This window comes from Micrasema longulum, unplaced genomic scaffold, assembly GCF_059751315.1.
Source record: "Micrasema longulum isolate JH-2025_06_02 unplaced genomic scaffold, ASM5975131v1 h1tg000735l, whole genome shotgun sequence".
In the NCBI taxonomy this organism is placed as follows: domain Eukaryota; kingdom Metazoa; phylum Arthropoda; class Insecta; order Trichoptera; family Brachycentridae; genus Micrasema; species Micrasema longulum.
This window is the reverse complement of record NW_028277929.1, coordinates 94,215-111,286: the sequence shown is the minus strand read 5'-3', so window position 1 is coordinate 111,286 and position 17,072 is coordinate 94,215. Positions and strand designations below refer to the sequence as shown.

The following is a 17,072-nucleotide window of genomic DNA, read 5'->3' as shown; positions in this document are numbered from 1 at the left end:
TGTTAAAATTGCGAAAATATTGCTTTTAAAATTATTATGCTAGTGTACAATGTCGTAAATATATTTTATACAAGTAAATGTTTCCATTGGAATAACATTTTAGTCCCAAAAAGGAATGAAATGCATTAGGTCCTCGATTTACAAAGTTAAATTATTATTTTAAAGCAATGAATTAAGTAAAGAGACGTTATTTTTATTTAGTAATAACATTATTCATACATTATTCGATTATAGAGACACAGTTTATAATGACACAACCCATACCTGTAAACTTGCCTCGACTCGAGATACATGCACATCCACACACACATACATACACACATACATTTATACATATAAGTATATTCACACTCACGTATCCGCAATATATGTATGTATTATTATGTATCGTCATATATTTTCTACTAATATGTAATGATTTTTTTTATTTTTTTTATTTAATTTTTATTTTTCTTTCTCTTCTTAGTTCATTTTTATTTTTGCTCCTTTCTTTGTGTAAAATGCATTTCTGTCTTCATATTTAAAAATGCACTTCTGTTCTTTCCACTTTTATATTAATATGTAAAGGTGATATTTTTGATATTTTTCTTTTTCTTCTAAAAATCTTTATGTATTTTTTGCTACTTCCTTGTAAAATACATATCTGTCTTTATTTGTATATATGTATGTAAAACATGTAAAAGCCTAAAAGGCGTCTAAATAAATAAAAAAAATAAACAAAATTATAATTTATAAATAAATATTACGTTTATACACATTATACTACATATATTTTCATATATTATGTTACTTTTTATTTTTATTTCTTTTACATTATATGTACATTGTACCTACATATACATTTATCTATACATACATTTTGGTCATTTACCTGTTATTCATACAGTGATCCTTTCCCATTTAAACAAACCAACTACTTTTAATAATATTTATGTTTTTTGTTGATATTTCTTGATAAAACTCCATAGGCAATGATTATGATAAAATTATAAATAAACTTATCAATGAAACTTCTTGGTTTAGTTTCACTTTTTATTATTTTGACTAACGAGCGCTTTTGCCTAAGTAGGCATCTTCAAAACTGGTGAATTGTTTACAACATTTACAGTTTTTTTACTATTTTTATCTCTAAAATATGTTAAGAATAGTATAAAAACTGTAAATGTTGTAAACAATTCACCAGTCTTGAAGATGCCTACTTAGGCGAAAGCGCTCGTTGGTCAAAATAATAAAAAGTAAAACTAAACCAAGAAGTTTCAGTGATAAGTTTATTTATAATTTTATCATAATCATAAACCAACTACCTTTTTTAACATCGTCTTTTTTCACTAAAATACACACGTTATTACATTAAAGAAAATAATAAAAACATTTTTTTCCCCGATAAACTATTAAATAATATATCTTGGATATTTGTAGCACAATAACAACTTTATTTATTTATTATTGAGATATTTTTAAACCCTTTATCGACTTATTCTATAACCCTGAAGACGGCAACGGGTAGTTGCTGAATCTAGTTGGTTGTGTTAATAAAAAAATGTTCATAAAACAATGTAATTTTAATAAAATAAGTAAAACTGTTTTTAACCACTAATTTTTATTTTTCACCGACTGGTTTCAAAGCAAACAAGCTTCTTTGTGAAGGTTTGCGTAACTAAGTTGTTTTATTTATTTTATTATAATGAATAACCACAAAGTTAGTGCTTCAAATATAAACTTTATACAATGTAATTTTATTTACATATTTATCAAATATTTTTGTGTACCGTTTATGATATTATTATCACATATATACTTACTGTTAACTGATTTTCGTTATTTGTTTTTAACAATAATTTGTTGATACCATTTTTTTTTTATACTTATAAGTATATGAAAATGTATTTATTTTTTTTGTTTGAATTCTTTACAAGTTATTTACAATTTTCTTTTTAATTCAATTATTTTAATTTTATCCATTTAATTATTTTTTTTTCTTTTTTAAAGTTTCTCTTTTTATTTTGCATGGCAGTATGCTTCTTATTGTTTCTAAATGTATACAAAAAAGCATTGTTTATCTTTTAAATTTTTACGCACTATGTTTGTACTTACCTGTATATTTTTTGTAAATGCCCCTTGGGCGTATTGTAAAATTAAATAAATAAATAAATATCTCTAAAATATTAAATAATAGTTTGTCATCGGGTGCTCAGACATTAGTTTTAATTCAAATCCATATTAAACTCAAACTTTTTTTTGAATTTTGGACAGGATTTAGATAATAATTAGGTTTAATATGTTGGTTATCCACATCTGGTGTAAAAAGAATTGATGAATTAAAATATTGGCGTTTCGTAGTAGTTTTAATAATTCAAATAAATCTCACCTCCATTATTAACTATCGATAGGTTAAGTTACTCAATTTTTGACAAAATAAAATCTTTTTATCATTGGCGAAGCCGATAGGAAGACCCTCCGTCTTTAAAACGGCTTTCAGGTATGTGGCGGAAGCGCTTTCACTGTAAATGGAAGAATTGTAAAAATAGGTCCAGCCGAATGAATCTCACCCGCATAAATAAAGGTTTCAGCTCTTTAACTTCACAAACATCAACAGATGAAAGAATTGAAGGAATATAGATGTTCAAATATAAGCAAAATGGTGAATGTTACACAGTGTGTAAAGTGGCCACTTAAACCAGCCATTGACAGGTCTTAAGCCATGTAGATGCCTAGACATCTATATTACCTTCTCTTAAATATTCTTCATTTCTGTTGCAATATGTTAATATAAACAGCTCTCCCTAGAGTTGAATCCATTCCTTGTCTACAAAAATTTGGACAAACTCAAAATATTGTTGCTGAGTATTAAATTTAATGTTTTATTTTCCAATATTTTAATTACGTAAATTATTCACGAACAAGCGTATGAACCTGAAATCAGCAAACTACAACGATTATTTTTATTTTATATATATATTTTTTAAATTTACATAATACACAGTTTGTAAACACATATATGGGTAAAAACTGACTGGCTTATAAAATTAATACATAATATGTCAATATTTTCGAAAACGCTTTGTTATTTCAAAATTAAATAAAATGTAATAATAAACGTTATTTTCATAATCAAGAGAAATCCTTTTCGACTAGGCTAGAGGCTAGTCTGTTTTTTTGAAGTCTGACAGCTCTGCCGCCGGGCCGCCCGAGAGTAGATGATCAACGCTACGACTTAATTGACGGAACAGCAAAGCGGATACAACTAATCTTGCATACTTAAATAATTCATGTTGATCAACTTGAATTGCACGCTTAGAAATGTTAACATCCGTTCAGATTCACATTTATCTACCGTCAAATGTAAGTATGGAAATTTTCACAGCGGATCAAAACCAGCACACACGATACGCGATACGGTAATTGTTTCGTTAAAATAAAGTAACATCCAGTAAAGACCACTTTAAAACTATAATTTCAATCAATATCCACAATGCCAATTGGTATCTTTACAAAGCGGCGCCAGCGGAGTGCGGCAGTCAAATCTGGAAGAAAACGAATTTTGCAATGTAGGGTCAAAGCACCAATGAATGAACGTTTCACATTAAAGGTATAAATTTCATTGTTTAAGCGTACAAAAAAATAAAACAATAAAAAACACATTAATTTTTCTAAGTACTTTTACTTTTTTGTTGAAATACGAGTATTACAATTATAATTAATAATACTCTAAAAAAATAGCAGGGAATGACCACTACTACCCCAGTAAAAATAATACTCAGATTTAGTTACATCATAACATTATAAAACACCCTAACACATTAGAATATGGATATATTCAAAGAATTGCATAAATAAATATAAATATAATAAATATTAATAAAAATAGCATCAAATAAAACACTTATCACACCGTTTCTTATAAAAACACTATCAATCTCAGAACAATAACGGGAAGACGCGCCATTACCTTTTGACAACTCACAGTTCAAAATTGATAGATTTGTTTCTTACCAAAAGATGTGTCCGCCTACTGCTTTGGTCCTAGTTTCTAGTGTTAAAAGTTTTTTGACTGGACACATGTAGCAATTCTTATTATATTGTGTTTTATTAACCAATGGTCATTTACTGGGGGGTGGTCATTTACTGGTGCTTTGACCCTATGTAGATCGCACATTGAGATTTATAATATTGGTGTGAGTTTCACTTCAAATATCTTTTCTATGCTACTTTTAATAGCATAATTTGTATTATGTTCAAAAACTTAACTGATTTAATTTTTTTAACTTTTTTTAAAAATATATTATTTTAAATTAGTACATAAAAATATCCTAGAAAGTTTAGCGTTAGGGTGAATTGGATACAAAAAATGTTTTCTTACGCGCGGTAAAAATTAGAGCACTACTGCAAATTTTGTTTAAAATGTATGAAAAAAAAGGTTTTAATACAAATTAACTACTTTGAATCACGTCAAGATTACTTTTAAATCAACCAATGATAGAGTGTTGTTATAAATTTCCCGTTTACGGGAAACCAATTTACAGAAATTGAGTACCTACATGAAATACAAGACTTGATATATCGTGGCTTTACTGAAATAATGCATTAAGTCATTAAAACAAGTTCCGAGATAATCGCATTTAAAGTTTTTTTTGTCTAACAACGTATTATTTCTTCCTCAATTTTCTTTTATTTAATTTTTTTTTAGCTTTTAAAGAGTCATCTTTATTCTAAACATAGCATTATATTTTAAATCATTACCTTGTACCCATATTTAAAAATATTTTAAATATATAAAGACTGTTGACGTTTTACTTTAACATGACGTAACAGAGAGATTTTTTAGCAGAGTCTTTTAAGAGTTAAGATATCAAATAAATAAATATTTAAATATCTAGAAGCAGTGTCCTCCAAAAACACGCGAAAGTACACGACTAAAACGTGCAAAATGTTTATTTAAAAAAAAAATATTAATGCATTTTGTTCTACTGAATGAGTTAAATATTATGAAATACTTAAAACTTACTAATTGCGGCTGCCTTTCTTATAAATTGTACGAAATAAATATGACTCACGAGAGCCAAAAAACAATCGTATCAGTTTGTGACAGTTCAACAAAGGTATTTTTAAAAATATAAAATACACGTTTTTCTTTATTATTTCCTATAATTGAATGTAAAAATATAAATGACATTAGATGAAAACCTATTTTATTAGATACGTGAACGTAGTGTCCCACAAATAAGGTTACTTATTTTATGCTTTCCTGTAAAATCCATCATTTGATCATGAGCGCGATCTTGCCGTGTACTCTTCAAATAGTCGCATACATGCAACTGCAGGGTACTTAGAGGATACCTTGGTAACTGGTTACATGCTTCCTGGCTTCTGATACGATGAGAATTTGCAAGGCCGAATCGGCTTATTATTGGACTGACCTTACGCTTTACTCTAAGCATATTTATGCCCACAATCAAAATCAAATGGGATTACAATTCAGGTAAATGTATTTTGTTTTCGAAATGTAAATAAATTCAAATAAAACCCTAGGTTTTGCGGATGGACGCAAATGAAGAATAAAGTATTATGAATGTAAAAAAAATCTCAGGCCTGGGTGTTTTGTGCAGTAAATCAAAACTGTTAATTAGTTGCGGTTAGGGGTTCCTGTTTCGACACAAAGTTGAACGTAGTTATGCAGAAAGCAGCCAGTCCGCGATTTTGAAAAAATAATATTTCGATGTCATCGGGTGCAGTTAGGTCAATTCTTTGTTCTGCTTAAAACAACCAGACCGCTTTCATGCAAAAAACTGTATTAACCACCTTTTGAAAATGGTGTCAATCACAAAAACGGCATTTCTCAATTTGCAGAAAACACCCATAGCACTAGAAAAATCTTATGAAACTTTAAAAACCATTAAAACTAGTCAAATGCATAATTAGATTCTTGTTTCTAATATTTTCAAAAAACTAATGTATTCTTTGTTTATCACTTGTAAAAGTCTAAAAGATTCCAACTGTTGTGTAGATTTGATTATTTACTCTTTTCACAAAAGTGCCATATCTCAGTTTCATGGTTTTATGGCTGTCAGCTTTCTGCATAAGTACCTTCAATCAAGTCTCGAGACTAAGTCGAGACTCGGAGACCAAATCTCGAAATTTTGGGACTCTTCGATACTAACGATAATTCGTATAAAAAAATAGTGCATGGAGTAAATCCATAACATTATATCAAACATTTAATAGAACTTTTTTTTTAAATGATATCGTCAAACATAGTTTACAATAGCCTAACAAAAATAAATTAACATAATAAATTTCTCAAATCAACAACTAGTTCAGGGTGAAGTCGGCTAGCAACCAGCAGCCATCTTGCTCCAGACAGAGCTAAGGAAAGCGTGTGAAGCTTTAGCATACATTTGAGCAGTGCCCCACTAATCTAGCCTCAGCTAATTAATATACGCAGTTTTGATCTGGCGAGTGCGCTTTTTGCTTAGGATTCTTAGTGTTGCCTGCGTTAGCACTGAGGTTGTAAAATTACACGCCCGTTTTCGTCGGACTTATTATGCCTAGCTGAAACAAACAAAATCATCGACATTTCTTTGTCCCGTTTTCTGCACCCCAAATCTAAACTAATTTATTTTATTTTTTTAAGAAGTAAACCAAATTTTTTTTTTTTTGTATTGGAACGTGTTCCGTTTTTCAATGCAACGCTAATGGTTATTATCGACTTTTTGTTTTAAAAAATTACAGCTGTAGTGACATAATCCAGAGAGAAAATACGGGAATACATTTGAATGAAGAATCGTCTGACCTCGTTTCCTCTTAGGTAGTGTAGTGGACCAGATAATTCAAAATTGGTTCATTTATTTATTTATTTTGCAGAAACAAACAGTCGACAACGATAAATTAACGTAAAAAAGATACGGTTTAAGGACAGACCAGCAAAGTTTCTAAATAAAAATCATACATATTAAATTGTGGTACAACAAAAGGGTGTGTTAATGTGTATTTGTATGAGAGTATGTGTATAGATGTGTTTGTGTGTATGTGGGAGTAAGTGTTCAGGTTTAGCCGAATGATACAATCCATTTTACTTCTACTTATCCCCACTCTTCATTTTTAAAGCCTTTTTAAACAATCATCATCATCAGTGGCGCTATAGCACGTTGTTGGCCCTGGCCTCCTCCAGAATTTGTCTCCATTCGTCCCTGCACCCCACGGCTCTTCTCCAATTCGTCAGGCCAATCGCTCTAATGTCACTTTCCACACTATCCAGCCATCTTAAACCTTCAGTCGTGATGATTTTTTTAATGAACATTTAGTGATTTTAATTAATCGAACTATTTATACAAAATTGATTGTATGCATGTTTTCTTATCTATATTGAATAAACATATTTTCGGATAAGGCAATTCTAATCGTTTAAATAACCACTATTAAAATGTTAGCCACATAGTTTGGTCCTCAGTTGGCTAGGTAGGCGAAGGAGTAAGCTCCGGGTCAGACCGGAAGGAAGTGAGGCCATAAATCGCTGCAAATCTGTTTTATCGTGCAATAGCTTTGTTTATTTTAAGTAAGCAACAGTACCCGTAGAAAACGACGGTAGCTAACAGTCCGAGGCCAAAACGAAGTAGCTACTTACTTTATGACATAAATATTAGTGACCGACCGAAACAAGATTTTTAGCTGAAACCGAATTTCGTCTTCTGTTTTAATTTCAGCCAAAATCGACCCCAAAACTTAATTAAGTAAGTTTAAAATCCTGTGGCTTGTGATTCTGTGGCTAGTATCGCCGACGCGCGAATCAAAGGTTTGAGGTTCAAACCCCGCTCTACCACAACTTGTTTCTCGATTTCGAAATCGTTGGAAATGGCCACCAAAATTGTAATATTTGGATGTATCGTATTATTTCTTTTTTTACTAAAAAAAAAAGTTTGAAGGTCACAACAAAACGCCCAAAATTAAGCGCTTTTATTGATAAACATTACGGGTCCATTAAAATAAGTGTTAAATAAAATACACAATAAAATAAGAGGCATATATTTCATGTTATTCTATTTTATAAGGTAATTTAACAAAGGTACATTCTAGAAAATATACGATTTTTAGGTATCAGTCGATACAAGTTCACGTGAATATATATCTTTAATTATAAAAATACACAAAACTGATGGAATTGCATTTGTTGGGTTCATGAGTAAATGTCTTTATTTTTAGAGTTTTTTAGTTCATGTTTATATTGTGCATGTTACTCATATGTAACATTTCTTCAATGTACGCCATACGAAACTTTAATGTATTAACTATAAAGGAATTACAAAAATATAAATATAAAAGATCTTAGAACTCACGAGAACTTAGTCACGAGTCACGAGCCATAAGATGCACCCGAATAGAGCCGAACGTAATCCGACATATCCCGACCGCAAGTTTCGGCCAATTTACAACCGAAACTGAAACCAATAACAATAACCGAAACAATGGTGAGTCTCTAATAAATAAACTCACTTGTTTACCCGGCTTTCTCTTCGAAATACCTTCCAATTTGTTATCTAACTAAAAAATGTTGACATTTCGTCGCGTTGGGGAAATAAGATTCTATGTAGATTCGTAATTTTTTTGAGACGTGAATGTTTGAAATGAAGACATTATGTTATCTTATATTTTTTTATATATACTGTTTTTTTTAGCCAATCAACAGGCTTATGAAAGCCCTAACAGATTGGCATTATTGAGTATTTATTATAAAGAAACACTTAATCTAAACAATTTAAAAATTAAAAACGTATACTTATGTCATAATCTAGGCGGACATGGCACGTGTGTTTCAATTCGAATCAGGAGTGACAACACCGCTTGCTTCTTAAATGCTTGCCTTTGCTGTAGAAAGGAACACATCGACAGTATCGTTTAGTGAGATTTCGTTCACTGTTCTTAGGATCCTTGGCAGAGGGGAAAAGAATCCGATGTTAGTTTTATAATTTCCCACAACAATGACAGGATTGGTACGCAAGTTACGGCGAGGTACATTAAGTTTTATAAAACTTAACAATATTTATTATTAAACTTAAAGGTTTATATGGTAAAAAATTAAATAAAAAAAATAAACTTAAAGGTTTACAAAACGCAATAATATTTATTGTTTTTTAATAAATTTTATAATAATTAAGGATTAATTTCGTTTTTTTTTTTTTATTTTGATGCAGATAAAACCGATATTAAAATATAAATATAATAAAAGTTTAATGTAAAAAAACACATTTTGTTAGATAGAACCTTGTTTCCCCAACGCGACGTTTGTTAAAACATGAAGTGAAAAGATTTTTGAGAAGGGAAAATGGAAATCTAGGCATATACAGGGATTATGACAGGTCATTAGCTGTGTTACTTTGACCATGTTTGAACAAACGCATTTTCTCAACTCTCCTATGTGTTAACTCAAACCTTCAGGTAAAAAATAAATTTCAACATTTTAGTGTTCAGGCGTGCCTAGTAGGTAAAATAAAACAAGCAGATTTATCGAAACCCCATCAATAAAGGTGTCAACTCTATTACTTCACAAAAGTCAATATTGAGGTATTGTGGCCTATTCTCAGATTCGTACATTGCAAAAACAAATGTAAGGCTTAGTGATTTTTATTTTTATTTTTTTACTTTATTTATGATGGATTCGTGGAATTCGGAAAATACATTTACCACTTTCAATATCACTGTAATTGTCAGTACAACTGAGTATACATAGTAAATAAAAATGTCGGCCATTATTTTATTTTATTAACATAAACGGCAAATCTGCTTTTTACATAAATTTATAATACTTACATATTTGCCTTAATATTTTATTTTTTTAAAAAAACATAAATTTTCTTTTACCCAAGATTTACAAAAAAAAAATAAACCTAAAAACTAAACAAGACTTATAAAAAAATATAAAAAACTAAAAATTATACAACATTTTCAGTTAAAAGTTCAGAACAGTTTTATTGTTTTTATTGTTTTTTGTTTTTTACATAAATAAATGTAAAAAACAAAAAACAATAAAATAAATTTCTTTATTTTTACAGTGAGATGGTATGTGAGTTCATTAGTTTGTTAATAGACATAAAAAAATGATTGTTTTATCTAATAATGTGTTTTTTACGTTGCAACAGCTTACTGTTTGGGAGCATAATTTGTTGTTAGAAATATGTATATTTATATACTTCTTACACCAGTTAGTTTTATCAACAACATTTTGAGTTAATGCAAAAAGTGTTTTTAAGCACTGCTCAGTAGGTGAAATAATTCAGCCAGATAAATCTCACCCTCATCACTAAAAGTTACAGCCCTTTTACTTCATAAAAGAGGAAGTGAAAGAGATGGAAGAGATGAGGACATCTGGATATTTAAACATCACAATATTGTGAATATTACTAGTTGTAAAAAGTGACCACTGAAACCAGCCAATGACAGGTCACAAGTCATGTAAATGCCTAGAATTTCATATTCTCTATGGTTTGGATATTTTACTGTGGGGTGTTGCCACTTAAGCAAAAGAATTAAAAAATCTACAAAAAGATAAGTCCATTCACTCCATTTCCTTGTTGTCCATTTGCGCTGTGACAATTACAAAATTTAATACACCTGCTACTGTGAACCAGCCCACGCTTCGCCACCCTTCTTAAAAATTTCTTCCCTCTCTGTTGCAATAAATTTTGATCTTGATAACTCTCTAGGGAGGATTCAGGCTGTCTACAAACATCGGGACATACTCAAAACATTGTTGGACATTACTTTCAATTGCATTAATTGTTCATTTCTGTACGACCATTTTGTGTAAGCCAAATGCACATCCGACCTGTCCCGTGTACGGGTTATCTTCTAATGACATATCATCATCTCGTCATACGGGTGCATTCTCAGCTGTAAAATAATGCGCATTCTGATAGAACTCATGATTATCCAATCACCCACCGCTTATGTTGCGCTTTTGTCCTACAATACGTTTCTCCACTCCATACCTAACAAAAAGAACATAAAACTATGAAGCAAACACAAGAAATGGCAATAAACTCATGTTATACAATATATTTAAAAACACAATAATTGTATAAGACTTCTAGCTATTCCATGCCAATCTATATTTATCCCACACTGTGTTAAAGGCAAAGAGATCTACGAAAAGCCGGAAGATCTATCCCTAAGAGATAGTAAAATATCACATACTTTGAATACAGATTAAAATATATAAAATGGATTTAGAACCATTAATTGTATTTTGAAAATTAATATAAATATTGTACAGAAAAATTTTCATATATATTTTTTTAAATACGTCTCTAGAAAAACGCGACATGTTTGCGATGGTTGTAGCGTCAAGATTTGAGACAATGTTCTAAACAAATTTGATTGGTCAGGAACAAATAAACATTAATCGTGACGTAATAGGGGCGTGGCTAATGGAATGACCGCTTTTGCGGGAATTCAAAATTACAAATTTAAAAATATTTTCAATGCTACTAATAAGTAACAAATTATTTTGTTTACTGGACAGTATTTCATAGACCTTAATTACTTTTAAAAAAAAAAAATTTAAAGTTTTATTTCTCTATCGACTAATTTACACAATTCTAAACATTGGGGCACAAAAACAAAAGTTGCTCTTAGAAGATTTGATAAATAGCGGATTTTGACTTCTGGTGACTCGGTTTGGAACATGAAACTAAATTAATTTTAGCATTTAACGGAATACGTATATGAAAAAAATATTTAATCTTTTGTTGATGATAATATTTTTAACATCTTTTTTCTGAAAAAGTTGCCCTAGTCTTTTGTTTCGTTTTGTCTGGTAGTTTATAATTTTAGACCCTGGTTTATTTGTATCGATTGTCCGTGTCTCGTTTTAGAATGATGTATGTGATATTGTTCTGATATTCTCACACTGTCATTGACCTTTTGAGTATCTCTAAATCGTTGTAGACAAATACTGTATATTACAGTTTACCCCCTCGGGCGTTTACAATTAGGCGAATTCCGTGAAATCTCACCTAAATTTATAAGAGATTCAGACATTTTCATCATCCAGGCAAGCGCCGTAGCGCAGTTGGTTAGACGATCAACTGTGAAACTGGCGACGCGGGTCGATTGCCGCCAGTTGCAAGAAAAATCCAAGATTTTTTCTCACTTTGTCTGGGTGTTGTGGTTGATTATTCATAACTTTTATCCATATTCTTTCTTTCCTACCTGCTGACAAGCCTCTGGAAAGAGGCTTGACGGGTAATCCTTTTAAATTATTTTTTTTCAATCATCATCATCATACCTATTTTGCAACTAATGATGCATAGGATACTCCATAAGTGAATCAGGTGCAGCGTATTTTTATAATTTCTTATTTTAAGGTAAGGTTAAGTCTTATACTTCAAGTGTTAGTCCAGAAACAATGAAGTGTTACCATTCTTACAATCTATGAAATAAGTATTTCGTCGGCTTGAGCTGCATCTTAAAAAAACAATAAAAAAACAACCCATTTAATATTTATAAATATTATTTTTCGTATTTATAAAATACCTAGAATCATATTTTTTTTTTAATAAAGGTTATTTTATGCCCGTTGTGAAAATTTGTAGTTACCAACTTATGCTAGAAACCAGACGATTTCACGTTCACCGTGCCAGCAGTCAAACCCAGAACCACGAGAATGGTGGGCCAATTCGTCAACCGCTACACTACGAGGCGGAATTATCTCTACTCGATTCCCTTTTAATTTTTCCTTTCCGGATTTTCATCTGAGATCAGCCATCAAGTCGAAAACACTCGTCCAGGATTCTGGTTCGACTTCACATAGAAAACTGTATTCTTCATCTGACTGGACACGGACACATTTTACTTCAGAAAAATTAATGAGTGGAAGAATTAAAGATACGTGGACGTTAAAACTAAGGCAGAATGGTTAATAATGTACATGATGTAAAGTGATCACTCAAACCAGCCAACAATATGTCACAACCTCTGTCAATGCCTAGAATATTATATTTCTCTAACAAGATCTAAAACTTTGTTTAAATGTTTATCAACAGTAGAAATAATAGTAATTTATCAACAGTAAAATTTATCATTATTAATTCATCCCAGAATGATTAAGCGCGGAGAAGGGACGCTTAGACATTTCTATATTATTTCTAAATACGTTTTTTAAATACCAGAAATATTTTATTTAACCATAAATTCGATTCAAATTATTTTTAATTTAATACCAGTTAGTGCTTAATTCACGTCACTCTTTTCCTCAATCTATATTATAAGTTATACATTCATATTTAAATAATGCATTATTTTTTGCATAAATTTTTTCTCGAGTCAAACAATGAATTGACGTTGATTTTATCGTAATTAATGCGAACATGATTGAACAATAAATTTGAAATATTTCACCAAAATTTTAAAAAGCCCCTTCTCTGGCGTCAGCGAAATCACGAAAGGGATACGGGGAAGTATTTACAAGATACATTTCCTAAAACGGTACCATAATATTTCCAACAAGTTAATTATTATTTTTTGTTTTTGTCACGCAACGGTGGGCGCGCTGCTCGGCGCCAGGAAAGACACCGAGTAAAAAGTGATCGGAATATTCGGATTCCGTTATTTCATTGTTACGGTAGAACTCCGAATAACCGAACTCCAGTCATCCGGACTGCCTAAAATCCAAATTGTTGGAAAGAAATAAAAAATAAATGAGTAGTTTTTAATTTTAATTCTAGCGCGCAATCAACTTTGCCGGACGTGTTTAATTAACATATTACAACAGAGATGAAGAAAATTTTAGAGAAGCGAATGTAGAAGTCTAAGCATCCACTGGGCTTGTGACCTGTCATTGGCTGGTTTAAGTGGCCACTTTGCACACTGTATAACATTTACCATTCTGCCTATATTCGAACATCTATATTCCTTCGGATCTTCCATCTGTTGACGTTTGTGAAGTTAAAGAGCTGAGACCATTATTGTTGCGGGTAAGATTCATAAGATTGAATTATTTCACCCCCACACTAGGCAACGCATGAAAATATTTTTCAATTTTAATACTTCTTCTGAGATTAGGTGGATTTATCAACAATGTTTAAAGTATGTCCTAATTTTTTGTAGAAAAGGACTGGTTTCAACCCCCTAGGGAGCTGTTAAAATAAACATATTACAAAAAAGATAAATAACATTTTAGAGAAGTTAATGTAGAAATCTAGGCATCCACAGGGCTTATGGCTGGTTTATGTGACCACTTTACACACTGTGTAACATTCATTATTTTGCCCATATTTAAACATCTATATTCCTTCTATTCTTCTATTCGTTGACGTTTGATTTTAACGTCCCTTCTCTTAAATGTTCTTCATCTCTTTTGTAGTATGTTAGTATTAACAGCTCCCTAGGGGGTTGAATCCCGTTCTTGTCTACAAAAATTTGGACAAACTCAAAGCGTTGTGTTTAATTAAATTCCAATTCGCTGTATAATTTCAAAAGCAATAAAATCTGGCACCTATTAATCCGGATACTTGTAGTTATACTGTATTTATATTGAAAACATTAACTTTGTTGTCAAACATTTCAACTAACGTCGGCAATTATTTTCATCTTTGTTTTATCAGTCATATCATCACTTTATATAATATATAAATGAATCAGATTGTGGCCCCGTGATATTATAGTGGAATAACTTAACCTTGTCTGCAATTGAACCCTAGACCCCTTGAATGGTAAACAAACGTGCTGACTATTACACTACGAGGCGGACAAGAAAATATTCCACACCGAGCAAAGAGGTTGCCTCTTTTTAGGTATGGTATATCGTTTGTTTTTTTAATATTTTTGCCTAAATACGGAGCTATAAGTTATATAACAATTGTTTTTTTTTCATAGTTACTCGCTAAGCCTCTATTAAGAGAATATAATATGGAAGAAGGTTATGAAAAATACACCACAATACCCAAAATAATTAAGAAAATAATCTTTATTGGATTTTGCAACTGGCGGGGATCGAACTTACTTAGTTTCACACAAATTAATAAAACACATAAAATGTAAAGAAATATTTTAAATTTAACATATCGCACCTTCGGTGCAACAAAGGCAAAACAGCTTATTTTTTTTAAATTTTACAGGAGAGGACTTTTAAGTTTATTTCACATTTATTGCCTTATTACTGGATTCCTATTTAAAAGCTTATTCTTAATTATTAAAAAAATGCTAATAAAAGACGTCACAAAAAAAAGTGTCCCGAATTGTGACTTTGTTGCACCGAAGGTGCGATATAATCACCATCATAATTTTCCTACCTGCACCCAGGGCACTGCATAGTCACTCCAATTGCAGTGTGTCTGTATAATTGTTGTTACATGTAAGGCAAGGTAATCAGTCTTACGCTTCTGGTGCCTGCCTACGGACAGTAAAATATTAATATACATTTTTAAAAAGCAACAACAAATGCAATTCTATCTAAATTTTGCAATTCTATGATTGAAGATATAAATGCACGCGAAATTGTATCGACAAATTGTAGATTTTCTAGTATGTATCTTTGATGAATTACCTTTATGAAATTAATTGAAACGAAATTAGTGTTAAAGCACGTTCAAATGACCCTGTTGGAAATCGATCACAAGACGTAAAGAAAGGATGGCTTACGTACCAACCACAAGACTACTTGACGGACTTTTCTCCAATCGGTTTTCTTTTTCAGGACTTTTGCCCGAGTCGAAACCACTCACCCAGGGTTCTAGTTCTATTTCACATACATAAATGTAAATTACGGAATAAGAAAAAATAGATGATCGCTTAAGTGGGTATTTAATTAGTAATGTACTTGCTTAAAAAAGTTATTGTGTATCATTTTCTCTTTGGGTTATTTATTTAAAAATAACTTCGAATAATAAATCATGGGAATAAAAAATTTGTTAGTATCAAAATATATTGTAAAAATTCAAATGCTTTTATTTAAGTTACAATAATATTTATTATATAAATAAAACACGAGTGATACTTTAATCCACAAATTTGGAATATCCAGTGACCGGTTTCATCGCTTTCGCGACATCTTCGAGACTGGTATCTTTATTAAAAAGTTAAATGTATTTATACAGAACAGAAGTAAGGATACATAATAAGCGATGAAACCGGTCAAATTTGTGGATTAAAGTATCACTCGTGTTTTATTTATATAATAAATTACAATGAACTTCCATCAAGAATTTTCACTTACAAACTTAAATGTTTTACAATAATATTCCCTATTGAATTTAGCATTTTTTATTTTATTTTTGTAGATTTGAATTACGTGTAAAAATTAAATATGCCTTTTTGCTTAATCTGCTCAAATACAAGAAAAAAAATTTTCCTACTATAAAATTTTTTGATTTTTTGTTTGGATTTTAAAGTACCTTGCTGAGTACGTTTTCTGTGCGGATATCTGACTATGAATAGCGCGCGCGTTAAAGAACATGAGTAATTCGCTGCTGTACATGAGTACAAGGGTTGACGGGACACGTCGAAGGTTGTTGCTACAAAACGAGCCCTTGACTCGTGATTCATCGCGGTCGATACGGGACGCTCCGCGCGAGCTGTCTCGTAATAAGTCACCTCGGGTCCAGATAAGCCGGGTAACGGTGCGGCCCCATGCCACATCACCATAAAACACGGCCATTGTTCGGTGAAAGCGCGTAAAAGGAGCCTTCCATTATCATATAAAGCGATAGGCGCCGCGCGCCCCACTAACGATGTTTATTTTTCTCGCGCCTCTAGATAAGGATTAGCTCTCGCGGGGCGGGCTCGCGAGCGAGGCGCCGATTGGCCGCGGCGCTGGCCACGCCCCGGCGCCGCGCGGAGCCCGGCGTCCGCGTCACAGAGCGACGGTAGTCCGCGCTACCCGCACGCGCCGCGAGTGCCGTACCGACAGGGCGATGTCCCTCTATCTGACCCGCCGCGCCCGTTAGCGCCCAAGCATGCTGGACATCAAAAGCTCCGCCGACTACCTCAGTCGGTCGGGTACCTTCACAAACTTCTCCATGCTCTTTGCCGGTGATTATTGTGTTACTTATTCCATTTTGTGCCTGTGCCGCGATACCTGTTGG

General features: G+C 31.8%; 1 protein-coding gene across 4 annotated transcripts in view; it reads left to right on the top strand.

Annotated features, from left to right (window-relative positions):
• Positions 1–17,072, top strand: part of Ets65A (DNA-binding protein D-ETS-3) — a 155,411-nt gene that overhangs the window by 70,473 nt on the left and 67,866 nt on the right. The window contains exon 1 of one of the 4 annotated variants that reach the window (XM_088230151.1): positions 16,840–17,019. The exons of 2 other annotated variants lie outside the window; for them this stretch is intronic. In XM_088230151.1, coding sequence (XP_088086277.1) covers positions 16,944–17,019 — 76 coding nt within the window. In that variant the 5' untranslated portion in view covers positions 16,840–16,943. Of the gene's footprint in view, positions 1–16,839; positions 17,020–17,072 lie in introns of those variants that run through there. One more of the 4 variants, XM_088230152.1, reaches the window with a different exon arrangement.